Source organism: Coturnix japonica, chromosome 1 (assembly GCF_001577835.2).
Source record: "Coturnix japonica isolate 7356 chromosome 1, Coturnix japonica 2.1, whole genome shotgun sequence".
Taxonomy (NCBI): domain Eukaryota; kingdom Metazoa; phylum Chordata; class Aves; order Galliformes; family Phasianidae; genus Coturnix; species Coturnix japonica.
The window spans coordinates 46,996,863-47,013,814 of record NC_029516.1 but is presented as its reverse complement, the minus strand read 5'-3'; the positions used below and the strand labels follow the sequence as shown (position 1 = coordinate 47,013,814).

Genomic DNA, 16,952 nt, shown 5'->3' with positions numbered 1-16,952 from the left:
CGCTATACACACACACACACAAAATGGCGGCAGGGGGGCGGGCGGCACCGCCCCGCTGGGAGGGTCCTGGCTCCCACCCCCTGAAGCGACATAGGCCGAGGCTGCCCGGGAGCTGCTTGGCAGAGGCCCGGCGCGGAGGTACAGGGCCTTGTGCATTCACCCTCTGTGCGCGGGGTGCGCGGGGTGGTTGGCAGCAGGGCGATAGGTGGGCTGTCCTCAGGGTTCTTGGGGCTGCCTTGCTCCCTTGGTGCTGCTGGATGTGAAGGGCCCTGGGTATAGCTGCTGTGCTTGGTGCAAGGCTTGGGTTTAGCTCTGCGTGACTCTTTATCCCCAGGGCTGGAGCACTGTGCCAGCAGAGGTTCGGATTGGATATTAAGAAAGATTTCTTGGAAAGAGCGGTGCTGCAGTGGCACGGGCTGCCCAGGCAGGTGGTGCAGTCACTGTCCCTGGAGGTGTTCCAGAGCCGTGTGGATGTGGCACTGAGGACATGGTCAGTGGGCATGGTGGGGATGGGCTGAAGGTTGAACCGGATGATCTTTGTGGTCTTTTCCAACCTTAATGATTCTGTGATTGCAAACTTATCACTGTGTTCTTAGCTATCATCTCAGTGCATACACGGGGTTTTGGTACCTAAATGTCTTTGGTTGCTTTTTGTGAGGCTGGCCTCTAATTTGTAGCTTTCTTGCTTTTGCAGGCAGGTGTCTCCGGTAATCTTAGTCAGGATTTGGGAGCGATGTCGCAACAACTCCTCTACCGTGCTCTGGTCTCTGCAAAATGGCTTTCAGAAGCCATCAAGTCCAAACAAACTGGACAGGCTTTGAAGGTTGTGGATGCATCCTGGTATTTGCCGAAGATGAAGCGTGACCCAAAACAGGAGTTTGAGGAGCGCCATATCCCTGGTGCAGTTTTCTTTGACATTGACCAGTGCAGTGATCGTACTTCACCTTACGATCACATGATGCCTAAGGCCAATGAGTTTGCTGAGTATGTGGGGAAGCTGGGTGTAGGGAATGATTCCCATGTTGTGGTGTATGATGGCAGTGACCAAGGGCTCTTCTCAGCACCACGGGTGTGGTGGATGTTCCGAGTCTTTGGACATGAAGCAGTTTCCCTTCTAGATGGTGGCCTGAAGAACTGGCTGCGAGAGGGATTTTCAGTGAGTTCTGGGAAAACCCAGGTAGCTCCAACTGATTTCCATGCCACCTTGGACAAGTGCATGGTGAAAACCTACGAGGACATCTTAGATAACATGGATTCCCATCACTTCCAAGTCGTGGATGCCCGTGCTGAAGGACGGTTCCAGGGAGTAGAGCCAGAGCCCCGAGATGGTAATGTGCCTGCACAGATACTGGCGTAGTGAGCCAGGGTAGTCGGGAGACTTGAGGTGTTTTGACTCCTGTAGCGGTAGAGCTGGGAAACATTGTTCTTCATTGGGTAGTACTTGAAACAATGTATTCAACTTTTCTCTTTGCCCTTTGACTGGCTGCTGTTCTTTGAGAACTCTGGAGTGGGGAAGCTAGGGGGGTTGTTTGGTTGGTTTTGCTTTTCTTGAAGGGCTGGGATGAGGAAAGCAGTTCTCATACACCTCAAAGTATTGATCTCTCCATGTACCAGTGCTTCTTTTCCATTAGAAGAGCCTGTGGAAGTGCTTCAATGAGAGACTGCAGCGTGAGTTTCTCTGATGGAGGGAAGATGTGGAGGGAATTGAGAGGAAGAACAGAACTTTAGCAAAAACTGTTATCCTTTTTGTTTAGACAAAATACATTAAATACACTGTGACATACAGAATGAATTTTGCAATAGAATCCTCCCAGACAGTAGAAGTTAATTCCTATGTGTACTGCTTTTCTTTCAGGAATAGAGCCTGGTCATATCCCTGGCTCCCTGAACATCCCCTTCACCAGTTTCCTTACGGAGTCTGGATTAGAGAAGACTCCAGAGCAGATCAGAAGCCTGTTCCAAGAGAAGAAAGTGGACCTCTCAAAGCCTCTGGTAGCTACATGTGGCTCTGGGGTCACTGCCTGCCATGTGGCTCTGGGGGCATACCTCTGTGGCAAACCAGATGTTGCTGTGTATGATGGGGCCTGGGTGGAATGGTACATGAGGGCACAGCCTGAAAACATTATTTCTGAGGGAAAGGGGAAGACTGTGTAATGAGCTGTTTCTTCTCTTAGTCATATGGATAATCTGCCTTGAAACTGTATTTGGGAAAAGATGAGTTTATATGTTCCTGATTATGTGTCATAAGGTGAAGGTGTTGGGGAACATGTATTGGCATGTGGTGCTTCACACTTTTGCCTTCTCTGACCCTTTGGGAGCATAAAGATGACCTGACCAGCCTGCTCTAGGTGACCATGCATGAGCAGGTGGTTTGTCCAAGATGATCTCCAGAGCTCTCTTCCAACCTCAACCATCCTGTGGATCTGTGACCTCTTTGCAGTTCCACATGGAGAGAGCACTGGTGGTAGTGTGGGAATGTTACTGAGTCAAGCTAAGCTTATGACTCAAGACATTTACTATGTTTAATCACAGAATGGTCATATTCGTATAGCTGTGCCTCATGGTCTTACTCTCTGCCTCTGCCCTAGAAGCTAGCCATACATATCAGGGCTGTTTTGGGTGAAAAGCCCAAGGAGAACAAATAATAAAGCTTTTAAGGGAGGAAGTGTGGTTTCCAAGTTGGCACTTATCAAGGTTAGAGATTTAGTTTGCATTTCTGCTTGTATTTGGAGTCTTAAGTGCAATGTGTATATTTTAGCCAATTTTGTACCTCCATTGCTCAAAAATCCCCCCCTTAAAAAAAAAAAATAATTCTGGACTTTTGAAAAAGATCAAATAAACATTTGTTTCAAGGTCTTTCTGCTGAATGGAACTTATCTAAGTGTTGCTTGGATGAATTCTTTCCAGGAAATTGTTTAGATTATGGGGTGTTTCCTTTTTCCTCCTTATGTGGGTATAGGCTCCATTTTTGTGTATCTCTTGTGGAGTAAAGAATTCTGCTGTTCAGATCATTTCTTCTTTTTTCACACATATGTTATGCCCCTTTTCCACCACCTTTCCCTCCCCCCCCACTTCCAGTGGCTGAAAACATTACATTTCTTTGGTTGCATTTTGTCTAGCAACTCAACTCCTTAGGGTCTTGGGGCTGACACTGCAGCAAGCACTGAATATACAGAGTACACGGGAGGCTGAAACAAGTGATTTTTAAGGAGGGAGAGCAAGACTTAGATTAGAATAAAATAATACAACTTTATATTTGCCAGCTTCCATGTAACTCTTTGGGATTCAACTTCCCAAAAGAGCTTCTTTTTGCAAGTTTCATCACAGCTTGAAAATTGTGAAAGTTTACCATTCTGGATCGGCTCCTCATCTAATTGGCTGTTTAATTTTATTCTTCCTGCTAGGGAAAGATTTTCTACTCCCATGCTTTATGGATTTCCCCACCCATCTAATTGCTGTGTTTGCAAAGGCTGGTAGCAACACTTTGCTTTAATCCAAGTGGGGTAATTTGCTAGCAACTGTTTCCTGCAGTAGAAAGGGAGGAACTGGTCCATATGTCACGTAGGACATCTGATGCTTTTTCCAACTGGTGGCACTTGAAAAAGGCTTCTTAAGCTGAATTATGGTACTGGGCTAAAAATGGAAGGATAAGCACTGGTGTGGATCAGCTGGTAGGTTCTAAACTTTCTGTGGTTGGGCATCCCAATGTGAACAACAAGAACCCTGTTTTTTAAGACACACCTTAAATATGTTTGTACAGACAGCATTGTCTAATATGTGATCTTATATGAGGCAGATTTTGTCAATATGTACAAATGGGCAAGCAGGAGCACTGTGCCTGCCCTGCTTCTCCATGGAAATTCATTTCTTAGTGACAATGAATACATTCTTTCAGTGTTCATCATTTACAGTAGATGCAGGGGGCAAGCTTTGTCTTTTGTCCTTTCAGAGTATCTGGCACACTGCTGTGCTGCCCTTGTTTCTTTATGAGACAGAGCAGTCCTTGGTGTTAGTGAGAATCTTTAGTTTCCTCTTGATCCTGAGTTTCTTTCCTTTATCGTGTGTATCAGGCAGAGGTGTCTGGTGTAGCCCAGCAAGTCACCTGGAGATGACAAAATGAAAGATTTCCTTCTCCCCATGCTCTGTGTTTTGACTGTGTGACTCCATGGCATCCAGCAGGGCCCTTTCCCTCTCTGGTAAGTGTGCCAAGACTTGCAGAACTCAACTGCTCTTTTTCTTGCTGCCTTTAGAATTACAAAATCTTCTCAGCAGTTTTTCAGCTTCCCAGCTTTCAGTAAATCTTTTACCAAGCACTTTGCTTTGCTCTGACTTCCCCTCTCAGGAGAAACAGAGAACTTCCTCCTCACACCAAGATATTTTGTGCTTTTGGTGTATGCCCTGTTACATCATATACCAAAAATCTGTCCCAGACAGTCTTCTGATGTTTTCCCTCCCTTTAGCTGAGATCTGTTCTCACACTGCGAAGAACTAGGAACATTGTGGGAACTGAGACTTAGTTTTCAAAGCCTGGATACTGCAAAAGCCTATTTTGAGCTGTAACAGATGCTGCTGGACATATGGAACAGCTGAGGGGACTTGCACCAGGACTAAAAATGTTCTGCAGATCTTTATGTCTCTCTCACAGTGGGTGGGTTTCCTATGGAACTGGAAACAGGGGAGATGTGGAGATGAGTGCAAATCACTAATGTTTATAACTCTGCTCTGGAAAATTTGCTATTGGGAAAGAGGAATAGCATATCTTGGGTAACATAGCATTCCTGATGGAAGAGAAGTAGTCTAAAAATCAAACTTGATGTGGGAAGATATTGATTTGTGGCTAACTTCAGGCTTGAGCTTTTCCAGCTCCCCCTAAATTTTAGGAATCTGAGGTCAACATGTAAACATTTAATTGGTATATTTTACTATCTGTAATGTTTTCACAGACAGTAAAAGCAGTTTGGGACTTGTGAACAAACAGTCTGGTCAATGAATAACCCTGTGCCTCTTTCAGAGCACAGCTCAGCTTTGAGAGTTTGAGTATCCCCAGCCCTGCAGGGATGAGACCACGGTGGCAGTGCCTTGGATCTGCTCTGCACTTGGCAGTGTAGCAGTGTGTGCATTATATGAAGCAGCAGTAATGGAGAGGGAGAGGAAGAACTGCAGCTGCCTGGTAAGTCCACTTGTGAATCTGAATTCAGCGGGAAAGGAAAATCATAGAAACACAGAATTATTAAGTTTGGAAAAGACAACTAAGATCACCCAGTCCAACTGCCAGCCCATTCCCACCATGCCCACCAACCACGTCCCTCAGTGCCACATCCACACGGCTCTGAAACACCTCCAGGGACAGTGACTGCACCACCTCCCTGGGCAGCCTGTGCCACTGCAGCACCGCTTTTCCTGAAAATAAATTCTTCCTCATATCCAACCTGAACCTCTCCTGTCAGAGCTTAAGACCATTCCCTCTCATCCTATTACTGTTACCTTGGAGAATAGGCCAACCTCTTCCTTGCTATGACTTCCTTTCAGGTCATGAGAGTGATAAGTTGACTCTCCTCCAGACTGAACAGTCCCAGCTCCCTCTGCTACTGTCTGTAAAACTTGTGCTCCAGAACCCTCACAGTTCCACTGCCCTTCTCTGGACACGTTCCAGGACTTTTACCTTCAGTCAGCTTTCCAGCCACTCTGCTCCAGTCATGTAATGCTGCATGTGGCCAAAGTACAGGACCTGGCATTTGGTCTTGTTGAAGCTCATACAATTGGCCTCTGTCCATTGATCCAGCCTATCCAGTTCTCTGTAGGGCCATCTGCATACTCACTGAGGGTGCATTCAATTGCCTTGTCAATAAAGCTCTTAAGCAGGGCCAGCCCCAATACTTACCACTGCACAATATCACTTGTGACTGGTTCTCATCTGCATTTAACTTCAAAATGCCAAAGAATGGGCACTGTTCTCCTCCTACAATTCCAAATCATTGTGTAGCTCATGTTTTGACCATAAGTCTGGCCATATAAGATACCCTGCTGTCCCTGCAGTTCCCTCTCAATCCCTTTTCCCCAGTTCTGGTGCCAGTCATTCTGTCACATATAGAGTTTCTCCTCACCTTCCAGGAACATTGACTGTGTCCCTCACATGCACCTCCTGCTCCATTTCATCACACATTTGCAACACAGCTCCACCTTTTATAGGGATTAAGCATGAACAGTTCTCTAACAACTATCCTACAGTCTGACGTTCTTCACCTGTCTTCTTTCTCCCCTGCCACCTTCATCCTTCCCTTCTTCTGTGCAATCCTGTTGCATTATTTCACGCTTGACTTCCCTGTGGGCCATTTGTTCCTCCACAAACTTTCCCAAAGACCACCGTCTCTTCCTACACCGTTTCTTCCTACTAATGATTACTTCATGAGCGATAGTAATCACTGTTACCTGTATAGGTTTGTCTTGGTCCTCCCATCTCTTCTGGTCCTAGCACGCAACTAGGCTCTATTTACACCCTATTCTGTACACAGGTACATTGCTTATAGGGACTGGAGAAAGATCAGCCAGCCTGTATGCTATGGAACCTTTTCCCTCCTGGTCCGACACGCCTGGCTCAGCTGGCAGTCAAATTGAGCTCTGTTGGTTACAAGTTAACTGTCTTCCTCTCATCAGCATGTCCCATCTAGGGATTTTCCTTTGCCCAATTTGCAGTGGGCTTAGAGGCAATCTGAGTGTTACTTGCTTTCCACATAGAGAAGAGATGGTTTCTTCTCCAGTGTCTCATGGCTCAGTATGTTCAGAAGAGATTTTCACTTACAATGAGAAACTCCCTGGCCTGAGGGAGTTTCAGTAAAGCTCATACTGTATATTGCAGAACACAAGGAATGTGGTGGTTGTACCTTGACCTCTTTTCTTACTTACATGTTACTACTTCAGATTGAATTACTTGCCTTTCACCCCATTGGCCTGGGGTGAGCAAGGGTTGGCTACAGATGGCAACTAACATTGATGGAAGAAGGTGTGTTCTGAATACAGGCCATTTCTGACCCATGAGCAGCTCTGGCATGGGAGAGATTGGAAAAGGCATCAAAAACAAGGGATTGTATCTAAAATGGAGAGAGAGACTGAGGGGCTGTGAAACAGGCTTGGAGGAAAGGGAGGCAATTTGGACCCTTTGTAGAAAAAGGAACAAAACAAAGGCAGGGCAGATTTCTTGGAGGGGAAGATAAGGGGCAGTAGGTTGCCACCTTCAACCGCTGCATTCATATCAGGGAGCCACAGTCCTCCCTTGTCTGCTGCAGCTGTGGGCAGAGCTGACAGGATCTCATATTCCTAACACACCAGAGTGTAATGCAAAGCTCTCACATATGCTGTGGCTTGACTCAGAGCCAGAGGTAGGAAGGAAACAGTCTCACAGCCCAGAGTTATGTTGTACTGTCTGATGCTTCACCTCAGGTTGGTGACAGTCTGAGCATCCTTGATGTCTTCTGCTGCTCAGAGGAGAGTGGTCCAGGGGCTGGGGATTAATTTATTAATGGACCTGCTCAATGCAAATAGGAAAATAAATAAATAAAAAAAGAATTACTCTCTCCCTATTAATAGTCACCATAGAGCTGGCAAGCTCTCAATGTAAATTAAAGGAGACCCTGCAGCAGATGATTTGTTCATGTGCTTAAATTAAACTGGAGGTCAGCAATTTCAAAACCTTTTCCTTGTTACCTTTGCTTTCCCCCCTCTGCTTTGCATTCCTGCACTGAAGGAGCAAAGTGCAGTTATACCATCTTTGTGAAGAGAATTCTGGGTAACTGGGGGGAAGGGTGATGCTATGCTCACGTTCTGTGATGATAAAAGGGAGTGATTTTTAAGCGCAAGAAAAGAGAGGATGAGGAAAAGAAATGTGAGTAAAGCACGATCTTTGTCTTTTTTCCACCCCCTCTCCCCCAGTAACTCCCGCCTGGAAAGACCCAAGATCTAGGTGAAAGAACGAAGCGTCCACAGGGCAAACGGCGTTCCTGCAGTGCTGCATTGCCCTGGCAAGGAGGAGCCACGGAGTTGTTTCAGGTGAAGGAAGACTTTGGGCCACATTCAGGTGAAGCGTCAGCTTTTCCTTTTCATCCCCAATGTGCCTGAGCTGCTGGCAAGCACAATTGTGTTTCAGAGGGAGAGGAAAAAGCAGAGCTGCTGGAGAAATAACTTATTCAGGTCATGTCCATGCCAAGGAGTGCATTTGAATGGAGTCCCATGGGTATGAGCTGCCGAGCTCCATGCTTGACTTGGCAGGAGGAGTGGCAGAGGCAGGGCTGTGCTCAGCAAGGAGCAATTGACACATTGGTATCAGCATGCGGTATGCCTGAGGCAGAGGTGAAGATCCATGCAGGGCAGGGTTAAAATCTGAGCTCTTTGCAGCCAAGACAACATCAGAGCTGGGAAATAGCTGGTGGTCTCTGGAATGGTTTGTGACTGTAGAACCATACAGGGAGGAGGGGGGTGGGGTTGGGGGGAGGGGAGAAGGGGAACATTTGCTGAATCAGTGACTCTTCTGAGTCAGAAGAAAAATTGTTCCTGCCCCCCTGCCAGCACTTCGTGCAGATCCAAGATACCGTTCCCAGAAGAGTCCCTACATATGTTAGCAAGAAGACAACTGCCTGCACATTTTGCAGCAAGAACAGTGTAGCAACTGATGCAGCGCTGTGCTGTGAGCCTGGGGTAATGTATCTCCTGGAGGGAAAGCTGCGGAGAGCAGTGCTGATGGGCTTAGTCTGCTGACTGCCAGAGATCAGAGACCTTCTTTCTGACTCCAGGGACGCTTGCCTGCTAGATTTGCAACTCAAAGCAAGCAAATGATTAGCTGTAGTTTCAGGGTAATGTATTACAGCATCCCCTTGTGTGGGGACAGCAGGCTGGAAAAACTACAGTTCCCAGCACCCTTTTGTGCACATCCCTGCAAACTACAGTTCCCAGAACCTTTTCATGAGCCGGGGAGGGAGGGTGTACGTGGAAGTAATTGCTGAGGAATTTTGCATCGCTCCCCATACTTTCAAAGTGCTGCCCAGCCCTCGGTTAGTGAAAACCGAAACGGAGGAAAAGCCAAGGAGCGTTGAGACAGTGGTTTTACCCACCCCTAATAACTGCAGCACTAAGCATCCTTCTCGCCCTGGAGTCTCCCTGGGCAGACGCAGGGAGGATTCTTGCCCCTAAGGGAAACACGGCTGCTGCGGAAGGAGAGCAGACTAACTACAGATCCCAGCATTCCCTGGCAGGCAGCACCTGCGGCAGTCCCTGCGTGCCAGGGGGGATGAGGATGTGGATGGAGGGCGGGGAAGAGATGAAGGGCGCAATGGGGCTACGCTGCGGCTGGGACCCACCCCCCATTGATGCCCAGGCCAAGTGGGTGAGGCTCAATGTGGGGGGCACCGTCTTCCTTACCACCAGGCAGACCCTGTGCCGGGAGCAGAAATCTTTCCTGTGTCGCTTGTGCCAGGGCGAGGAGCTGCAATCGGATCGGGTAAGGCAGCTGTATTGCCTCCTGCACCATGCCCTTCTGAGCACGGGGAGGGCTGCAGGGCTGGAGTCAGATCCCAACAGCTGTAGGAATAACCCAGAGAAAAATACCTTCATTTTCTCCCCTTATCCTAGCGAGAAACTTCTCTTGCCAGATACTTCCTGGCTGTGTTGTAGCCCAGTCCCCTGCACCCCTGCTGCTCCATCACCGTGTATACCCTGAGGGTACTCCCCAGATGTAGCAGCCTGACTCAACCCTTTTTTCACTTCGAGGGATTTCAGCTTCCTCACACCAGGCCTGTACTTATAGTTGCAGGAGCCTGAGGTCATGCTGAGATGGACATTCTGAGCATAATAATGCAGGAGTTAATATCTGAGTGAAACTGTCTTGGCTATAGTCTATTATAGAGATGTTGCAGGTAGGTGCAGGTCAAGATACCCCGTGCTTTTCATCTCATGGTCTACCTCTTGTTGATAGGATGAGACTGGTGCATATCTAATAGACCGGGACCCTACTTACTTTGGGCCCATCCTGAATTTCCTCCGCCATGGGAAGCTGGTCCTGGATAAAGATATGGCTGAAGAGGGTGAGTCTTGGAGCTCAGAAACTTACCACTTAACCATTGCTGGAGCAGCACAGTAGGGTTTGTAGTTGACCTCCTTGTCTTTTGTTATCCTTCTGAAGATTGGTGTGGGAGATTTGAGAAGGCCATCCTTGCAGCTCTTGGAAAGCATGTTTCCTTCTCTAAGTGGGAATGGAGCAGGTGGAGAAGGGATCCTGCATATATTGAGTCCTTATGGCTGTTAGTTGAGCAAAGGTGTCACGGAGATGGAAGCAGACTAGGTCTCTCATCCATGAAAAACTGTTTTATTACCTGTTCCTGATACACTTTTAACCAGGCTTTGTGACTGAGGTTTGTACTAATGACTGAGTGTTTCTAATTAGGAGTGAAAACCCAGAAGACCAAACAGACCAACTGACTGTAATAAACCCCATAATTAATCAGTGACACGTAATGTATGCTAATAGTGCTCTGATGGGTTGTGGACTGCAGCAATTCCAGTGGAGCAAGCCAAACAAACCAATCCCTCATTTGATGTTGACAGGGAGTCCAATAGGATAACTCAGTAACATCATCATGGTGTTACGAGCCAGCGATCCCCAGTGCCTCATTATTTTTTGGATGTTAGGGACTAACAAGCAGCCAATTTCAAAGACAGGCTGTGCTGTCCAGCCCTTGCCAAGCACAGTTTCTGCAGGTTCATTAGCCTTCTTGCCTCCCTTACATATTTTTACCAAGGAGTGTTTTATTCAGAATCATTTTATGACTTATAATGCAAAAAATATATATCTAAGAAATAGTACAGAATTGTAATAAACACCATTCAGAGATGTTTCTTACTTATCATTGGTTGTCACCCTCGTGTCAGACAGAGTTCAGCCGAGGCTTTTAACACCAGATCTGAAACGTAAACAGGAGTTCTTGTTCTGTTCACAGCTTTCTTTTGCTCCTGCCACAGGACAGGCTGGCATGAAACCAACCTGTTAGAGGGTATGGCTGAATGGCTGAATGAGGGACTTATTCTGAGTTCTCAGGTAGAGAAGGATCAAACCCATACCAGCATTGTCTGCACGCTGATCTGGGTACCCATGAATGTCGGTTCCTGGCCTCCTTCCCCTCACTAACCCACTGAGAACTCACCTCCCTTTCCCTGATGGCTTGTTAGCAAGCAGTAGTATCTCAGGAGGGGTGAAGGATGCAGATACCATGCAGAAAACTCAAAACAGTTCTCTGTTTGCCTGCTTTGTGATGAAGCATGGGTGAGAGAACCAAAGACTGAAGTCATACAGGGATGCAACTCTAACAGGCCTGGGAGGAAGGATGAAATTTTCTTTTGCTGGAGAAGTCAGAACAAATTGCGGTTCCCTGCCTTCCAAAGAGGGCTGGAACAAAACAAAAACTAGTGGTCACTGAGAGCATGGATCCTACATTTATTCTCCTTGGCCTGTAATCTGAAAGTTGATTTTGGATTCTCAGGGAAATCCTCCTCTTCCCTGGGAATATAGTAGCAGACCTTGGTACCAACCTGCACTGTTTCTGTAGTAGTAGGCAGCATAAAGAAGTTGGGGTGAGCAGTAGAACACAACATGAGAGCCAGTTCTCAATTCTCTGCGGTAAAGGTTTCAAACCTTTACCGCAGAGAGCAAGTTCTGAGCAAGGCTTGAGTATCATTTCATCCAAGGGTCATAACTTAGGGAAGTGTATTTAGAGTTGTTTTTTTGGCTTGCAAAACAATCTGGCTGTTAACTTTGTGGTTTCTCTGTCATTCTTTCTTAGGGGTCCTGGAAGAAGCAGAGTTCTATAACATCGGCCCTTTAATCCGGATAATTAAGGATCGACTGGAGGAGAAAGACTACACAGTGACTCAGGTATGGTTGGAAATGGCAAACAAAGATAGTGAAGGAAGGAGGAAATGCTGAAAGAGAAAGCAGATGTGGCAGAGGCAGCGAGGAGTGGAAAGAAGCAACTAATTAGAGTTTATGTGCTAATCTCTGTTCAGCAAAATCTTGCTTGGGGAGAGGCTGACACCAACTTAGTCACCATAAACAAATTCCACATTTGTTTTGCAGCTCCAGAGGTAGTGTTGGATGTAACCTCTGAAACAAAATGGGCTCCTGGAAGAAGCTCGCTAGTTGCTGTGGTTGGCAACCCTGCACACGGCAAGGAGGTTAAAACTAGATGATCATTACGGTCCTTTTCAACCCAGGCCATTCTATGATTCCATGATTCTGTGTTTGTAGTAAGGCAAGAGATGTTGTGGGGAGGAGTATTTTGGTATGGGGAGATCTGAGGATGTAATCACAGTGAAGAATGTGGGGATACTTCTAGAGAAACCTGGAGGGAATGGGTGAAGAAATGTCTGTAGAAAAGAAATGCAGAACACGAAGCACAAGGAATCAATCCTGTGGCACAGTCACACCTTGTCTTGGCTAATAACCTTTTCAAAGTTGTCTTCTGGGAATCCTGACTGATATCTCACTTCTCATAATGTCTGCCTTAGGATGTAAGCCTCCAGCAATGCAACCACTTTGTGCTTGCAAAACTCCATCAACATTTATGGCATTTGAATAAATGACTTTGTAATGACAAACTCCCTGTTGGAAAGAGGAGGACACTTCTGAGGACACTGAAAGAAGCTCTCAGTTCAGTCCCTTTTCTCAGAAAACGAGAGCATTGTTCTTTCTCCCCAAAACAGTACAAGGCTTGGTTGTGGTTTCCTCTCCATCTTGAATCTTGGACATGGTGAGAAGGAGAGCTCTGTAAAGAAGGGGTGCTATCTCTTTCTTCTGCAGGTGGGCAATGGCCTTTAGCATTTGACCTCTGTCAACATCTTTGTCTGCATTTTTTTTCTTTCAGGTGCCTCCTAAACATGTGTACCGTGTACTACAGTGCCAGGAAGAGGAGCTCACTCAAATGGTTTCCACTATGTCTGATGGATGGCGCTTTGAGCAGGTATGGGGAGGACAGAGGAGGAGGGTGAGGAGTTGTCTTTTGGAATACAGATGGACGGTTGTATGGATACCATATAGCCCCCATGAAAAGCATCTTCCCTAGCTGAGAATATTAGGTCAGTTGTTGATCATGCTGTCACACCTACTATCTCTCATCTCTTTTATTGAAGCTCAGAGGACATTCCCTGTTCTCTGCACTTGCTCAGCCTAGTTATAAGGCCTTTCTACTGGGGGCAGGGACTGGAGTCCTGCTGTGTGGTGGGCTTCCTCCCTTACTCCCTAGGTGAAGTGGAAGCTTGCAGTAACATTTGTTATCATTTCTTTTCTGGTCTTCTCCAGCTTGTGAACATTGGCTCGTGCTACAGCTATGGGAATGAGGATCAGACAGAGTTCCTGTGCGTGGTTTCCAAGGAACTGTACAACTCTTCCAATGGCCTGAGCTCTGAGTCCAGCCACAAAGCCAAGGTGAGACCAACTTCACTATGGTCTTTCTCCTATTGCTTATGAAACAGTTTGCTCTTGTTCACCCCCTTTTCCTTTCTTCTCTCCACTGTGACCATGGAGCACTCAGTAGTGAAATAGATGGTCATATACAGGGTTTTTTTTTTCTGGTATTCAGCACCATGACAATATACCAGTGGCCCAAAACAGTGCTCCAAGTGGTGATGCCTTAGCTGTGTGTGGCAAATAGCTTTACCAAGTGACCCTGGCACTTCTCATGCTTCTTTAAAATCTCCCTCATACCTTCTCATGATCATGCTGCGTGTGTGTCACCCTACCATAAGGCTGTGATTTCCCCAGAGTTTCTGCAGCATTCTCATTCCCTGCTGAGTCCCATCTAAGAGACAGGAGGTCAGTTTCTCTCCTTTGGAAGGCAGGACAGGAAAATGTGGCATTGTGTGACATCATGTAGATACCTAGATGCAAGGAGGAGCACTAGAAACTGATGGAAGCTGTTGGGCAGTGGGATCACAACACTTGTAAGGGCAGCCTTTACATGATGCTCCATAAAAAAAGCCTCTTGGCCCCCTGGCCCAGAGCTGTCTTGACTGTGGGGAAAGGTCCCTTTCTAGTTCAGCGTCATGACCATTGCTTTATGCCCTTCTGTGTCAGCAAGAACTGCCATGGCTCATCTTGCAAGTGTCTCCACTATTTCTTCCCTTTGTCCTGCATGCTGGCCCGCAGAGCGCAGAGGAGGACGTGGAGGAGGAAGAGCAGGAGATGGAGGAGGAGGCAGAAACAGAAGCAGAAGAGAAAGGTGCAGCAAATCCTTGAGGAAAAAAATAGACTAACCCCCCAGGCATAGACCCATCCACCTTTCTGGTGAGAACTCCCAGCAAGCAGCAGGGAAGAATTAGGGCACGTGTGGGGTGCAGGGGATATCCTCCTAAGGAGCAGGAGTTTCTCTGCAGATAAAGCTAATAGGGAGGAGTTGTTACCTTGGCTGCTGCTTTGTGTTTTTGACTGTTTGGTTTATTTATATTATATTTTTATTTGCAGACTGTCCATGTACCAGACACTCCCTCCTGCTCCCCTCTGTCTCCATCTCTGCACTGTCACCTGCCTGGGGCACCCTACCCCATTCCCCAATCTCCAACATTCTTCTCTTTGCTCTCTTTGCCCCTCATGGCCTCCTTCCAGCAGACCTGGTTCCTGTCTCCCCTTCCAAACCCAAGATTCTGTGTGTTCCCTGCTCAGGGCCCCATCTCTCTCTGCTCCTCACTTTTCCTACTCTGCAGGTATGTGACCTGTCTGCACTCTTAGATCCTGCCAGTTTGAGCTCTGCATGAGTAACTCACATCCTTCCCTCTTGTGGATAAAGTCCTGGTTTGTAGAGCTTGGGGAGGGGGAAAGCTGGGGGAGGCTGAGTCATTTCTAAGGTGGCTTTTCTGATTCTCATCATACGTGTGCCTTCACTTGCCAAGCAGTTCTTACAGCTCTGGACTGGAGGCTCTGGCAGCAGCAGGGAAAGTGCAACCAGGAGTAAGGAGGAGGGCTGGGGAAGAATGCAAAGCAGGCAGGGGTGGCACAGTGGAATGCCTGCTGTGTGGCTGCCTGCCATGCATGTCAGATCACTTCTCCCAACTGCCATCCATTCCTGCAGCTCCTTTGCCCCTCCCTGCTCATGCAGTGGCAGAAGGTGGTGAAAGTGCAGTGGAAGCTGTGGGTCCCTAATCCAGATGTTCCTGCAGCTGTGCTTGAAAGGGGCCTCTGTTCTGCCTCTCACTGAGACAAGCTGCCCATCTGCAACTGAACAAAGAAAGCTTTCATAGAAGGACCACTCTCTTTAGCTGGAAAACAGATTTCTTGTTGAACTGGTGGTGCTCAGTGCCACTTTCCATACTAACGGGGGGCACTTGTTAGCTGGGTGGCATTGCTCACTTCTCCCATTCAAGAGCCTCCTTGTTCATGGCTATGGGACCTGAGTGTTATTGTCTCAAAGGGCAGTGTGTGTTAATCACAGACTTCTCCCTCTTTGTTCTCTTTTCACCCCACCCTCAATCCTCTTCCTTTCCTCCTTCCTTTCCTTTTCCTTTTTTCCCCTTTCCTTTCCTTTTTCTTTATATCTTGTTTCCTGTCAGGTGCTCTTTCCCTTTTCCCATTTCTTGCCCTCTTTGATTTGGTTTCTCTCTCTCCTTCTCTAGCTGTTACAAGCCAGAGGCCTGAGGATGCGATCCTGACTCTACACTCCAGCCTCTTAATTTCTGCTTGATATCTTTATTTTTGTACGGTAGCATCTTGCAGCCCCTTGTGCCGCAGTGACACCCGCAGCCCCCTTCACTCTCCACACTCGGCTGTTGACTTTTACAAACTCTGCCCGGAGGGGGGCAGATGCTCCAAGGAGAGCTGCAAGGGCTGGAGCCCCGTCCTTTGCCTAGTAGAATGGCTTTCTTTAATGTCACAGTGGCCCCTGCTGGGGACATCAGTGATCAACCACTGCAGAACTTTGCTCCCTTCCCGAACACCGGTACCCAGATGTGGTGGCATCTGCAGTAGGACCACTCCTTGCCCGTTCACAGTTGCAGGCAACTGGTCTGGGCTTTTCACCAGAGGGGTAAATGCAGAGACACTGCTTTTTTTCTTCTTTTCTTTTATTTTTCTGGACCACCTTTGCTGCTGGTGGAGTGTCCCTGTGCTGGATGTCACCTTGCTGGTGTCTCACTCCCTGTCCCCCTAAATATCTCCACATTGGATGGGTGAGTGGAAGCAGCTGTGTGCTGCCTGAGTACTTGTGTGGGATGTGCTGGCACTTGACAGGTCTGGTAGGACCTCAGGGAGCCAGGGGTTGACTTCACCGCTGTGTCTGAAGATGCCACGTTGTAGACCCTAAATAAATCTCACGCCTTCTTCCTCCTTGCTGCCTCTCATTTCAAGTGTTAGAAATTTGGTGCTGGGAGGATGCTGAGCCTGCCTGCTGGGTACAGGGGTATTTCCTGGGCAGCCTGTGCCACTGCAGCACTGCTCTTCCTGAGAAGTTTCCCCTAATATCCAACCTGAACCTCCCCTGGTGCAACTTGAGGCTATCAGCTCTCATCCTAAATAGTAGACAATAATAAATCAAATTAAAGAAAAAAAAATCAAATTATTTTTATTTCTATTTCCAGAGTGGCCATACTGTATATATACATATACCTACTTATCTGTGTATATATATATGTGTGTGTGCATGCATTTCTTCAGTATAAAACAGCCAAACCCATTGCAGTCACTTTCTAAAACACTATGCCCCTAATTCTACTCCTTCACCTCCTGGATTATCTGAGTTAGGATTCTGAAGCAGTTGAGAATCACCCATGTTAGAGATGTTCAGAAGGGCCAAAGGGAGGGAGTAGGAGGGTGCTCTAATAGTTTTATCGCAGGTCTGGGATATTCTGTTCCATCAGGGAGGCAAGGCACGATGCTGTACTTGTGTATGAGAGTCAGTGAGACATGAAGAGTTGCCTGGCGAAGCTGA

At 47.2% G+C, this 16,952-nt stretch overlaps 2 protein-coding genes across 7 annotated transcripts; both read left to right on the top strand.

Annotated features, from left to right (window-relative positions):
- The first annotated feature begins 15 nt into the window (after positions 1–15).
- On the top strand, positions 16–2,876 carry MPST (mercaptopyruvate sulfurtransferase). Of its 3 annotated transcripts, XM_015862449.1 has the most exons (4): positions 25–138; positions 335–490; positions 695–1,328; positions 1,856–2,876. In XM_015862449.1, the coding sequence occupies exons 2-4, from the start codon at positions 488–490 to the stop codon at positions 2,152–2,154; spliced, it is 936 nt and encodes a 311-aa protein (XP_015717935.1). In that variant the 5' UTR covers positions 25–138; positions 335–487; the 3' UTR covers positions 2,155–2,876. The 3 variants fall into 3 exon arrangements, with proteins under 3 accessions (XP_015717943.1, XP_015717935.1, XP_032300837.1); XM_015862457.2 differs by lacking the exon at positions 335–490 and having other exon boundaries at positions 16–138; XM_032444946.1 differs by lacking the exons at positions 25–138; positions 335–490 and adding an exon at positions 185–205.
- A 4,860-nt stretch (positions 2,877–7,736) lies between these two features.
- KCTD17 (potassium channel tetramerization domain containing 17) lies at positions 7,737–16,351 on the top strand. Of its 4 annotated transcripts, none has more exons than XM_032444962.1 (7): positions 7,737–7,879; positions 9,415–9,487; positions 9,962–10,070; positions 11,823–11,914; positions 12,903–12,998; positions 13,337–13,462; positions 14,183–16,351. In XM_032444962.1, coding segments are annotated over exons 1-7 (588 nt in total). In that variant the 5' UTR covers positions 7,737–7,877; the 3' UTR covers positions 14,273–16,351. The 4 variants fall into 4 exon arrangements, with proteins under 4 accessions (XP_032300853.1, XP_032300849.1, XP_015717966.1 ...); XM_015862480.2 differs by lacking the exon at positions 7,737–7,879 and having other exon boundaries at positions 8,497–9,487; positions 14,183–14,320; positions 15,643–16,196; XM_032444958.1 differs by lacking the exon at positions 7,737–7,879 and having other exon boundaries at positions 8,496–9,487.
- Positions 16,352–16,952: the final 601 nt, after the last annotated feature.